This window comes from Homarus americanus, unplaced genomic scaffold (assembly GCF_018991925.1).
Source record: "Homarus americanus isolate GMGI-L3 unplaced genomic scaffold, GMGI_Hamer_2.0 scaffold39155, whole genome shotgun sequence".
Taxonomy (NCBI): domain Eukaryota; kingdom Metazoa; phylum Arthropoda; class Malacostraca; order Decapoda; family Nephropidae; genus Homarus; species Homarus americanus.
Genome location: NW_024737042.1, coordinates 5,229,631 through 5,243,530, shown reverse-complemented (window position 1 = coordinate 5,243,530; position 13,900 = coordinate 5,229,631). Strand labels below are relative to the sequence as shown.

Here is a 13,900-nt window from a genome sequence, read left to right as displayed (position 1 = left end):
TAACACCCAATGTTTACGCAACTCGTAAATTTCAACTAAATATATAAATAATTTAATTGTGTCCATCTTGAAGGCACCGAAGCCATTTTACCAATTATCTTATTAAAATTAATTTTGGAGTACAACAATGGCTCAATTTCCTGTCTTACTGTAGAACGGAGCCTAGTTGTTTTACATGGGACCCCAGTCTTCAAACAACTTGGGTTACTGGGACCTATTATTTGATTATGTTGATGCAAACACCGGAGCCATTATGTACAAAGAGAATATTAAGATAGACACCAAGACCTACACTTTTTTATAATTTATGACATGGATTGAGTGGACATATTATTCTGCAACACATTCATATAAATTTTACACCATCGATTCTTTAGTACAGTGAATATATAAAATACAGTACATAGACAACTACAACTAACACAAACACCTTGATGCACTTTGCAGCCAAACACTACATTGCAAAATAGTGCTGTAAAATTCTAGCATCCAGGTAGTTATTACATAGATAGTTTTATGACGTGGCAGTGTACTCCTACCACAGACGAGATAGGTATCTGCTGTATTTACATTGGACTTCCGTAGTGTGTTGTCTTGCCTATACTGTAGACTCGTGTGCCTCCGTTGTACCGTGTTGACCTCCCGTATGACACTCCCACTGCTACTTGACAACCTTCACTCTCCGCTCGTAGATGATACCGTAATGCGAACGCGTGCTTGGATGCTCGTGTATGTTTGTGGAGCCCTGACATTAGCTGGTAGCGTATGTGATGCTGTTAGCCACGAGGGTTACACCTCCTCCCACTTTCCCTCTCCTTCTTCCCTTCATAGCCTGTGTGTTGTATTAGGTGGAGTGTGTCCTCCCTCGCCCCTGTGCCAGCTCTCGTGGGCCAGGTGAGAACAGGTTGTGCATGGCCCCCGAGCATGAAACGTTGCTGTTGACTACTGCATGGGTATTGTCAGCCCCCGTCTCTTGTGTGAAGGTAGTTGGTGTTACATTCAAAACATTCATAGTTTGCCTCCTACCCCAACTGACGTCTGCCTTCTTCACTGCGTCGCTATCGTAAGTCTCACCTCAGTTACATCAATAAATACTTACATAGCTAACGATTGCCTCAGCTTATATTGGTGTCAATTGGGTAACTGAATAAAAATATTCTTACGACTGAGTAAACTACGGCTTTTATGATGCTTGCCTTTATTTCATAATACTGTACTCTCGACCAGCTCTGGTCTGGGCTTTTAACAAGGAAATGCTTCAGTTCTTCTTGCAGGTGCCATTGGTTGGTTTAGGGATATTGTGTACTAAGCTATTGGTAAGCGGTGGCTTTTGCTGTCGTTCTCGGCGGTAGTGGTGGTCATAATGAGCGCATTAGGGATCCCAGAGTGTTTTGCCGTACACACTGCTTACTAACGCCCAAACTTTTATCCCCTTCTTTCCTTCGTGATTTACCAGAGACGGCCTTGCCCCCACACGTCATACCTGGCTTGTCTCCGTCAGACGACGGCGCGGGCACGTCCCACGCCGCTGACTATAACACAGGGTACGGTACCTACACCAAGAATGAGGGGGACCAACAGCACCTTCCTTCCGATGGCACCGACTCCAGCGGGCAGCGCATGACCGTGACGCCGGAGCTCCTTGGCCTCATGCCCTCCAACGCCACCTCACACTACTCCTCCGGTGAGTACAGTACTTCCATCTTTCACTTTTGTTGCTTTAACAGACACCAACTATGGTTACTTCTTACTCCCGTCGCCCAGTATTACTCAGTGAATATTCCACTCCTTACTTCGTGTGGCACAACTGTACGTGTGATGAGTTACATACAGTCCCACCAAAAATGTATCGTTACCTTTTCCGTCTTAACAATGTGAGATGATTTGATATATTACTCAAGTGCGCCGCCATATGTTGTATGTCTGATTGACAGAACATAAGAGCATAATAATGGAGGAACCTGCTGCGGGCCTATTGGCCCATACTGGGCAGTCCCATTTACACCCAACCCCTAATGCTCATATATTCATCCAACCTATGTTTGAAACTACCCAGCGTATTCGAGTTAATGATGATGTTTGGTAACTTGTTCCACTCGTCCACTACTCTATTTCCAAACCAGTGTTTACCTATTTCGCGCCTAAATCTAATTTGTCTAATTTAAAACCATTGTTACGTGTTCGCTCCTGGTTGGATAGTTTGAGTACTTTAGTTATGTCCCCTTTGTTTAGCCCTGACTTCCATTTATACACCTCGATCATATCGCCCCCTCACTCTTAAGTCTCTCGAGGGAGTGCAAATTAAGATGCTTTAACCTGTCTCTGTACTAAAGGCTCCTAATGCCCGGGATTAGTCTTGTCATTCTCCTCTGAATTCTTTCTAGGGATTCTATATCCAATATGTAGTACGGTGACCAGAATTGAACTGCGCAATCCAAGTGAGGTCTCACAAGCGCAAGATATAGTTTTAGGATGACCTCACTAGTCTTGTAACTAACACTCCTTTGCATGAACCCAAGTACTTTATTAGCCATGTTTCGAGCAAATACACATTATTTACTTGGCTTAAGATTCCTACTCATCGTTACTCCTAAATCTTTCTCACGGTCGGATTTCTCTATAACATCGTTGTTCATCTGGTATCTGGTTTCTCTGTTTACATCTCCTAGAGACCTAGACTAAGTAAACACAATATGCGCATTTATGTAATATCTCCAGGGAAAACTTACATTATTGGTCATTTTGAAATGTTAGCAGTTCTCTGCACGAAAGTGATGCCGGAAAATTTGATCCGCATATTAGATAGTGTGTATATATCAGTGAGTTTAGTACAAAATCCAGCATAGACAAAATCCTTTCAAACAAAAACTTAATCTAACTTTGAGAAACAAAGGTTTCTACTTCACACTTTAACTTGGGAATTTTGTCCGGGGGACCTGTGATCGACTATACCAACCACTAAAACTAGTACACTATGACCAAAGCCGTGAACAGCTGCACGGAACCTACAGTAGTGACCTCTGGCAACGAGGAAAATCATAAGTTAAAACTTATTATATGATGTAAATGAGAAGTTTAATAAGTTTACAATTAATAATCAAATAAAACACTACTTTAATAATCATATGCGGTTGTCTAATATATTACAAAAAATTTACCAGGAGTCAGGTGTGAGGTCACAATGTGTTGTTACCGCTTTAGATCAACTGTATATACAGGGTGTTCATAAAAGATCTGGACGATTTGATTCGTTAATATTTTCCATAGTAATTAAGATAAAACTAAAATTTTTGTAAAGCAATAGAGCAACTGTTAAAGGTTTTCATGCATGTTTAATACACTTCAACATGTGCGCCATTGGTCGCCCGTACAACATCCAATTGATATTCTATTTCTCGCTATTGCATCCCTGACCCTCATTCGTTGTTCATGGATGCTGGCAACCTTGGTCCATCAGAACCAATCCAGCGATCACTAAAATTAGTTGTCAATCAATCAGTCAATAGAAATCAAGCAAATCAATTAATAATAAAGTCATCCAAATATTTCACGGACAAATATATTACTGTGTAATATTTATGTATACAGTATACGTAAACTTAAAAATTTTAAGGAAAAGATAAATTAATAATAAACTGTGATGGTGGTTCTATCGTTTACACCTGGTTCTAGCTTTATGTCTTAATGAGTATGGAAAACATTTTAAAAAATCAAATCGTTCAAATCTTTTATGAACATCCTGTATAACCTTGTTCTTCTTTAGCTTCTGACACTGTTCACAGAGTTACAAGGTTGCTGTTTTATCGCCAAATTGGGCTGGTTTTTTGTCTAGTTGGCAGTAAAATTTTGGTTGAGACGAGTTGGCTGCTTTCTACTGAAGTTGGCAGCTTTATAAAGCTATGATCTTTAACGTTCTCACAACTGTTACTTGTGGGAGAATAACGATATTATTGGCAACAACGATGTCTGGGCTGGCCGACTCAGGTAAGTCACAATATCGACGTCTCAGAGGAACTGTCTAATGCTCTAAGCATTATTTTATAAATATTTAAATTAAGGTATTTTCTGACTCACTTTGCATATTATAACGTAATTAATTATGGGTTTGTTTATAACTAGTATGATTAACTGCACAATTTGTTTAGTACAATACGACACAATTATAATATTCGTTCATATTATTCATAAATGAAAATAAGAATAAAATATAGTGGAAAGCTCTGAGCTCGGTATCGTTGGGGATTTTTTATTTACCCCTACTGCCATTAGCAAATTTGTTTAACATGTCCTTAAAAACGGGTGTAGTACCAAAATCCTGGAGAATAGCAAATGTAATACCGATTTTCAAGAAGGGAGATAGATCACGATCCTCTAACTACCGTCCAATTAGTTTAACATCAATTAAAGGCAAATTACTGGAAGCATTAATTTCAAACTATTCGAAATCACCTGGAGAAGCACAAGTTGATCAATGATTCCCAACATGGCTTCACAAGAGGGAGTTCATGTCTAACTAATCTATTAACATACTTTTCAGCTGTTTTCGAATCAGTGGACTATGATGTGGTATAACTTGACTTTAGCAAAGCCTTCGACAGAGTCCTCTACGAAAAACTAATAAGAAAAGTGGAGGCTCGTGGCATTGGAAGAGATATTCTAAAATGGATTAGTGCGTGGTTACAGGACAGGAAACAGCGAGTGAGCATTAACGGCACTAAATCCTATTGGAGTAACGTCACTAGTGGAGTACCCCAAGGCTCAGTACTTGGACTATTATTATTTAGTATATACACAAACGACATACTGTAGATATCGGCGTAGACAGCAACATAAGTAAATTTGCTGATGACCCTAAAATAGGGCGTGTAATTAAATCTGACGAGGATTCCGCAAAACTACAGGAAGATCTAAAAAAAAATTCGAATGGTCTGAAAAATGGCAGATGAAATTCAATGTGGCCAAATGTAAAGTGATTAGTCTAGGAGATATAAACAGAGAAACCAGATATCAGATGAACAACGGTGTTATAGAGAAATCCGAATGTGAGAAAGATTTAGGGGTAATGATAAATAGGAAAAATAAGCCAAATAAACAATGTGTATTTGCCTAGAAACAAGGCTAATAAAGAACTTGGGTTCATACAATGAAGTGTTAGTTATAAGACTAGAGATGTCATCCTAAAACTATATCTTGCTCTTGTGAGACCTCACTTGGATTACACAGCTCAATTCTGGTCACCGTATTACAGAATGGATATAGAATTCCTAGCAAGAATTCAGAGGAGAATGACAAGACTAATCCCGGGCATTAGGAACCTTGAGTACACAGACAGGTGCCGTTAAAGCATCTTAATTTGCACTCCCTCGAGAGACGTAGAGAGAAGGCGATATGATGGAGGTGTATAAATGACAGTCGGTGCTAAACAAAGGGGACATTACAAAGGTACTCAAACTATCCAACCAGGAGCGAACACGTAACAATGGTTTTAAATTAGACAAATTTAGATTTAGGCGCGAAATAGGTAAACACTGGTTTGGAAACAGTAGTGGACGAGTGGAACAAGTTACCAAACATCATCATTAACTCGAATACGCTGGATAGCTTCAAACATAGGTTGGATGGATATATGAGCAATAGGGGTTGGGTGTAAATGGGACTGCCCAGTATGGGCCGTTTCACACCGGATGCTATGCTAGCTATGTTGCAGATGGAAATTACGTGGCCTTGAATTGCTTATGTTGTTTTTCAATGAGGCTGTCCAGACCGGATATGCACCATCCCATATTGGCTCCTTCGCGATTTTTTCTCGGCATGGTTTCGTCGCGCATTCGCACAAGAACATTTTGGCAGTGGGACTGACAGTTGAGAGACGGCACCTAGCGCTGTTTCAGGCCAGCCTTTCTTTGGGGCTTATAGACTGCCTGTAGTTTGTATCTTGTTTCTTGATATCCTTTTCACTTATTAATAGAACTTCATTGAACTGAGCGTGGGACAATCTAAAATAGTCTAAATTTTTTCTTCGTCAACTGAAAGCTCCTGCACAAGATGATGGCAGTCGCCAAAGTTTGGTCTTATCACATTTGTTTCATGTACCTCCTTCTTTTTTCCCTTTTATTTAGACATTCATAGTCAGCAGTAAAATTTCCTCCTCTTCCTCATAAAACCACTGTGTACTGCCTTCCATCTTTACTGAGGTAACGGTACTGAGTGTCTCAAAATATATGGCTTGCATATTATACGGTGTGAACACTCACTTAGTAAGTATCGTATCCGGTGTGAAACGGAGGAAGCTGCAGCGTGCCTATACTAGGCAGTCCCGTTTGCACCCAACCCCTACCACTCGTGTATCCGTCCAACTTTTTTGAAGCTATCCAGCGTGTTCGCGTTACGGAGGAAGTTTGGGAACTTGTTCCACTCATCCGCTACTCTAATTTTTCAAACCTAAATCTAAATTTGTCTAATTTAAAACCATTTTTACGAGTTCTCTCCTTGTTGGATGTTTTAGTACCTTTGTTTAGCCCTGACTTCCATTTATACACCTCAGTCATATCACCCCTCACTCTATGTCTCTCGTTATTGCTGTTTATATGCCTGCAATTTAAGTTTTGTTACAGTGTACACTTGATGCTACTTTTAGATGTGAATCTAGCGAATTTTATAAATAAACGTGGTAACTGGCAGGAATTCAGTTTCAGAGTTGGTAAGATTGTTCAGGTAATTAACCGGATTTTCCATTTTTTGTCTACCGTAAATAAAGGTGTACAATATAGTTTAACTGGTGCTTATAGTATTTGGTCTATCGGGATATTTACTTCAGCGTCTATCAACCTAACCTAACTTAATCTAATATATCTTAACCTAACCTAGGTTAGATTAATGGATGCTTCAGTGTAAATATCCCGGTAAACACAACTCTAGCTCGGTAGACCGCATACTATAGTTGCAACGTTTAACTAACATAGAAATAAGTTGCACTACATATATAAACAAACAGGTTTGTTCTGACAACTTCTACTGTACGTCTGGTTTTGTCAAACGTAGGTTCACGGCATTTAATTATCACGCGAAATAAGTTTGTGTTTAATATTCAGGTGATCCAAATAATTCACTTGACCCAGTTTTATCACGAGAAAATGTAATAAGTTAGTAGTGGGGACACTGAAAAATAAGTTGACGAGTGTGTGAAAGTAAAAATTATATTGTTCACAGTCAGTCAATCAGAACACCGAGATAAGAGAGCCGTGGCTCTGAACAACAAGAACCTTCCATATCAGGATAGGCTAAATAAACTAAACTTGCATTCCCTAGAAAGACGAAGAGTGCGGGGAGATATGATAGAAGTATTTAAGTGGGTGAAAGGAATCAATAAAGGGGATATAGATAAAGTTCTTATAATATCCGAGCAGGATAGGACTCGGAGCAACGGATTCAAGTTGGATAAGTTTAGGTTTAGGAGGGAGATAGGAAGAAACTGGTTCACAAATAGGGTGGTGGACGAGGAAGAAACTGGTTCACAAATAGGGTGGTGGACGAGTGGAACAAGCTAAGCAACTCTGTAGTAAGTGCGGGAACGCTGGAAAGTTTCAAAAGGAGGCTAGATAGATTCATGGATGATAGAGAGTGGTAGTAACTCTCGACAGGAGCTGCCATGCACAGGCCAACCGGCCTATTGCAGACTCCTTATTTTCTTATGTTTTTAAGATGAGGGACAGGGTAAAGTTAAGAAGTGGGAAGTACAGAGGAAGGATGATAGTTTTTGGATGTTGGTTTGGATTTTCCATTTTCTCTCATAGCTACTCGTGGAGGGGATTATAATGGATTGTGAACAATACACAGGTGGGTGGAGTGGGTTACACATAAGTGACCTGACGACAGTGGTTAACCTAATAATACCTGACTCGCCTTGGTGACGTAACAGGTGACCTGGTTTGGGGGACCTAGTAAACCAATATTATATATCAAGAGTATTAAGTACACCATACATGTACACAGTTGATTAATGAGGAATGTCACAAAGGGGAAAATTATAAAGGGGCGCGTGTACAGAATAATAAAACGGGGAGAAGTTCATTATAAAATATTTTAAAGTAATATTTTCCTATCGATTTCACCGCCAGCATAAGTGGAACTTGAGGTTAGTAAGGCGTGTACGTGTGTTGGAAGGTGAACCTGAAGTGTCATCCGTTCCCTTACTGATTTACTACCGAGAAACCTAACCTTTGAAGAACTGTTAAAACTACTGCTGTGGTCACTCCCCCAATAATTCGCGTTTTCTTGCCTGTTTTATCAAATCTTCAAGAACTAAAAGTTTTTCAGGGTTGAATTTGTGTATTGGCTCGACAGTTTATTTCAAATTGTTATTATTTCGTGGAGAGATGGAAACATACCATCAGTTAATGTTTAAAATTTACAAAATTATGCGAAATGTTATGTTGATTTTACAAGACGAAAATTAACCTCTCAGAGGTGGTTAGAAATACATTCTTATATGTTAAAAGACTAATATATTGAAGTGTGGCCATTGTATCTAAGACATGCTAAAAAATATTTACAACTTAAAATTACCAGCAAATGTGATATTGATCGTATATGAACAACCTAAACAGTCCAATACATCAAAGGTGGTGTTAGTATCAGGTCGTACACTTGCGTTGTACCGGAGAAGAATTAAGCGATTTGTTAGTCGGGTATAAGACCTGACCTCAACCTGACTCCTTGATCCCGCCCTGACCAAGGTTGACAGCTAATATAAAAGCCTAACGAGGTGTGATGTAGCCATTCCATCACGGCCACGAGGAAGTCATACAACCTGAAGGAAAAGGTTTGCCTTCTCAACTTGTTGGACTCCAAGGGTTCGAAAACTATAAGGGGTCTTTCTCGAGAGTTACACATGTCTGAAACCAATTTAAGAAGACTTATGAAAAATCGAGAAACAATCTTGGCCGCTTCAGAAACCGGACACTGCACTAGTGTTAGACGTCTGCGTCCCTCTACAGTTCCCGGCGTGGAGAAAGCTCTTGTTATGTGGCTGAAAGACGCAAACATTAGAGGCTCACCCGTTATTAATCAAGATCTCCGTCAGGAGGCATTGAGGTTGGCTAGGAGGCTCAATGTAGAGGGATTTTGCGCTTCACACGGTTGGTTACATCGCTTTAAGAATCGTAACGGCATCATCCTTAACAAACAAGAGAGTGGAGGCCCGCTTATGGAAAAACAAGATAAATCTGGCATAAAATCCTTAAATGGTCAACACTCAACAGAGGGAGCTGCTGTGGACGTTATGACCGACTATAATCATGCATGTGTTCAAGATCAAGAGACTTGTGATGACGCCACGATGGTATCATGCGAGGAACCTCTTCACCCTTCATTCAATGAAGAATCGGAACCACATTCGTCAGGCAGCAGGAGTCCTGACAGTGTAGAGGACGCACCAGAATTGAAGCCACTAATTCCTGTTGTTGACGCTTGTGTTGCCATGGAGATAGTCACTCAATTTGTGTTGGACGGGGAGCCAGAGGACCCGCAGCCCCTTTATGATTGTCTGCGTCTGTTTTGTAAGGTTAAGGTTGCCAGGCACCATCAGTTTACTAAATGTTAATCACTTGTAAATTTAATGCTACTAGGCACCACCTGTTAACTAAGTGTCAACACTATTAAGAACTATGCTGCCAGACACCAGGATGATAGGCTGGCTTTAGACTAACTTCTGTGTAAATGATAAAAAGGAGTGTGTTACTTCATTCTACAAGCAAGAATGGTACAGTATATCGTGTAGGGTGGACAGTTGCTGTAAAGATTATGAAAAATGTGTGGAAGTGAGGTATGGACGAGCTCTGAGAAAGAATCCCTAGTTTTTTCTCCAAATGTAACGTCAGAAATTTTGAGATCCCAGAAAGGTTATTAGTTATAGTATGGGCATGACTATTGACCTTTGTTGGCATTTGGGTCGCTTATTCACTGTCTTGCTAAATATGATCACCCACCCACTACACTGAATCAGGGGAGCTTGAGGACATTCTTGCGGTTTATCCCAAATTTGCTAGCCCACACTGATTAGTCTTCAATTAGAATATGACTCCAATGTATGTGATCCACTGACCTATATATACTGCTAATGAATATGATGTATTTCCTTCTTTGTGCACGAACCTCTGTCCTGCATGGCAGTGAACAATGACATTACCCACATGAATCTGACCTCTATACATATATAGCTGTTAATGAATATGATGTATTTCTTTGTGTACGAACCTCTGTCCTGCGTGGCAGTGAGAAGTGATACCACCCTCAGTGTCAAGACCTGTTTGAGTTACTCAGAATAGGCAAACTGTACTACAAGCTTTGCCAATAACTTTTTTTAAACTAAAAACCCACCTCAATTTTTTTTTTCATTATATAAAATGCAGTATAAGGTTTGTAGTCATATTAAAGTGAGACAGTAAATTCCTGTCATCTTACTTGAGTTCACTTGTCTTGAGTATGAGCACTAAATCTGGGTGTTGGGAGGAAGGTATAATAGCCACAAGTACCCCATGTGTACACGTGATACAACCACTTGTAAATTACCGTTAGACTGCTTGACCACCACCCAGATACAGAGAGTTTGTCGGGGACGCCGGGGGGCCGCAAGCTGTGGACGGATGAGGACATGGAAAAGGCACTGGATGCGTTGCGCAACACTGTCATGTCTCTGAGTAAGGCAGCCCATGTGTACGGCATCCCGGCCACTACGTTATGGCAGCGCGCGCACCGCATGGGTATCGAGACGCCCAAGAAGGAGGGGCCCAACAAGACGTGGAGTGAACACGACCTGGCTGGCGCCCTGGAGGAACTCCGCAGCGGTAGAATGTCTGCAAACAGGTGAGTTGCACGAAAGTGCTAGTAGACTCTTCATCTCTCTATCTTTAAAACTTGGTGGCTCAAGAAACCTAATAAGTAAATTCACATCCGTACAGATATCGTGACTGTAAAATAGAAATACACAACGAGACAACATGCCGCTTTGAAATATTATACCGTCCTCCACACGAGAACCATCATAACTGGCATGAAAATGACGAAGTGAATTAAATTTGTGTTTCAAAACATACGAGTATATTACACTTATACACTATTCATATGGATTTTTTTCAAAAAGTTAGAGACAATGATTTTATAAATAACTGGCAATAACGATGAGATTCTGTGAATAATTGTGGTGTGTCGTTGTGTTCTCGGCAGAGCGTCCAAGGAGTTTGGCATCCCAAACTCAACACTGTACAAGATCGCCCGTAAGGAGGGCATCAAATTGTCGTCGCCGTTCTCAGCCATCCAGCCCTCATGGAACCCCGATGACTTGACCAAAGCCCTGGACGCCATCCGTGGGGGGATGAGCGTCCAGAAAGCTGCTCAGGAATATGGCATCCCCACAGGCACTCTCTACGGACGGTGTCGCCGCGAGGGGATAGAGCTCAGCAAGTACCAGGTCAGTACAGAAGCGACATTATTAGAACACCTTGTTTGTTATAAGTTTAATTAAGGAGCCAGACAAGTACCATGATTTACTCGGTATCAGGTGAGTACCATGAGTTATATACCAGACAAATACCATAATTTAAGTGAACCCCAGGCACGGACGATACCATGGCGAGTTTATCAATAATATAAGATACTAATAAGACGTCAAAACCTCGTATGGACTCATTATGTACATACTTCGCCACCCATTTAGTTTGAATGAATCAGGTAATTTGTAGTGTTCAGGAAATTCTTGTAATCTCTGCAGTTGTCAACTAACTGAACCTAATATGGTTAATGGTTAGATTAGTTGAAGGTTTCAGCAATTACAATAAATTTTTGGGCCATTTTAAGGATTATATGAGAGCCCCAGTTTACATCTAGGGATTATGTGAAATCCTTAAGTTACACCGATTCCCTGTAATACATACTTTATAATTCGTAAGACCTAGTCCGTCAGGAGTTAAAATGCAAGCACAACATCATGAGTGACCCCATCTCCTCAAGATATATCACTGCGTCACATTAAACTTTCTTACAATACCCTCTCAACTCCTTCCTAAATTTTCCCAAAATAAATTAATGAATACTCCAGATCAGGTATAGTATCTACCATTACTTCCTAGCTCTTAAAATGCTGGTTTGTTAGAACAGTACAGTACAGTAGTTCAGAAAAGTTGATAACGTTTCCCCGGTTGTGTAGGACATCGACCCACAGGGGGGAGGGGGTGTCAATGTCATCCTTACCTTGTTAAATCTTCTGTGTATGTACAGTATAGTTTTCAATCTTGTTTAGGACTGTTTTAACACCCCCCCCCCACCCCTCTCCACACGTACAAACGTTTAGTGTGCTTATATTTTCATCATCTGTTGCTGTGCCTTGTCTCACACTGGGCACATTCGAAATTCTGTTGACCAACACCAGTTAACATAATACAGCGGTACACTGATGTGACGTCACAGTGACCTGGCCCACCTCTCTCCCTTAGGGCGTACCGTGGTCGGAAGAAGACATGAAGGACGCCTTAGAAGCTGTACGGGTAGGTGAGATGTCCATCAATCAGGCTGCTATACACTTTAATCTGCCTTACTCCTCTTTGTATGGGCGTTTCAAACGAGGGAAATACGAAGACGGCCTTCCACATCAGGATTTCTTACATCAGGAAATGACAGTTGAGCATTATCCTGCAGATCCACAACACACGCCTCAGAATCAACAACAGCCGCTGCAGCAACCACAACAACAGGCGCAACACACACCGCCACCGCCACAACAGCAGGCTCAACAACAGCAGCAGCAGCAGCTCACCCCAGGACCTCCTTCGGAGCAATATTGACTAGATGAAGGGAACACTGGCCGCCACAGCGCCGACGTAGCACCAGACCCACACCGGTCTGAGTGCCCGTCGGAGGAAGAACAGACACAACCACAGCAGACGCCGCAGTCTCAGCACGAACTACAACAGCAGCATCCACAGCAGCAACAGACAGACGTACAGAGCCAGGGACCACAGCAGGAAGCTCCTCCTGCTATGGGCCCGGGTTCTGACTATGGGGAAAGTGGTGGTCCTCCCACGCCCGTGGTCTTCACGGGAGGGGAGGCACCAATATATTCTGCCGCAGCAGCAACTGAACCTCACCATCCTGCTCTCTATTCGCCGCCTGCGACGCTACCCCAGGACCCTCTGTATCCCCCCGCTGCTTCATTGGCCCAGCCGCCGCCGCACCCACAGGTGTACCCGCACTACTACCCACTGCCGGAGTACCCTGGCCTGCGGCCCGAGTACCGTGCCTACCAGCCGTACCCGCCGCGGCCTGACGACCCGACTCGGCCTGTGCAATATCCGCACTACCCGCCCTACCACTTCTGACGCTGTGGCCGCCAGTGTTCCCGCAGTTCCGCAGCCCCCTCTCGCTCAAGCAGATCAGGGCAGCACTGCGCTTGAGCACTATTCGCATCTGGGGTGCACCGCTGACCCCACCCACATTTGGGGTCACGCCTGCACCTCCCGCAGTAAGCTGTTAGCTAACAAGTTGTCGTCTTTGCTTTAGGACCAACAACTTGGTGCAGAAGATCATCAAAGATGTGAAAAATGGAACTTAGTATTGCTCCCGAGTAGGTAACATAGAGATGAATGTCCATCATTTTAATTGTATTTTATTATATATTGTATTTAACATTTTTTTTTTGTATTATTTCTTTATTCTGGAGGTAAAGAGCTGGTTACACAGGAAGTGACCGACGACTACTGTACGAGGTAATGTGTCTAAGCTTCAAGCTAATAGAGATAGGTTGACACAGTATAGATAATAGTGATACGGTATGTAGCTACAAAATTTAAGTGCAATGCTCTTCAAATGGATAAAAAAAGAAATAATGTGGAAGTGACTGGAAATGTTG

At 41.8% G+C, this 13,900-nt stretch overlaps 1 protein-coding gene across 4 annotated transcripts in view; it reads left to right on the top strand.

The window, feature by feature from the left end:
• LOC121872615 (protein bric-a-brac 2-like) overlaps positions 1–13,682 on the top strand; it is a 63,968-nt gene extending 50,286 nt beyond the window's left edge. For 3 of the 4 annotated variants that reach the window (XM_042375504.1, XM_042375505.1, XM_042375503.1), the window contains 4 exons: positions 1,457–1,684; positions 10,596–10,863; positions 11,224–11,467; positions 12,489–13,682. In XM_042375504.1, the coding sequence (XP_042231438.1) occupies positions 1,457–1,684; positions 10,596–10,863; positions 11,224–11,467; positions 12,489–12,836 (1,088 nt within the window). In that variant the 3' untranslated portion in view covers positions 12,837–13,682. The remainder of the gene's footprint in view (positions 1–1,456; positions 1,685–10,595; positions 10,864–11,223; positions 11,468–12,488) is intronic. The other variant, XM_042375506.1, reaches the window with a different exon arrangement.
• Positions 13,683–13,900: the final 218 nt, after the last annotated feature.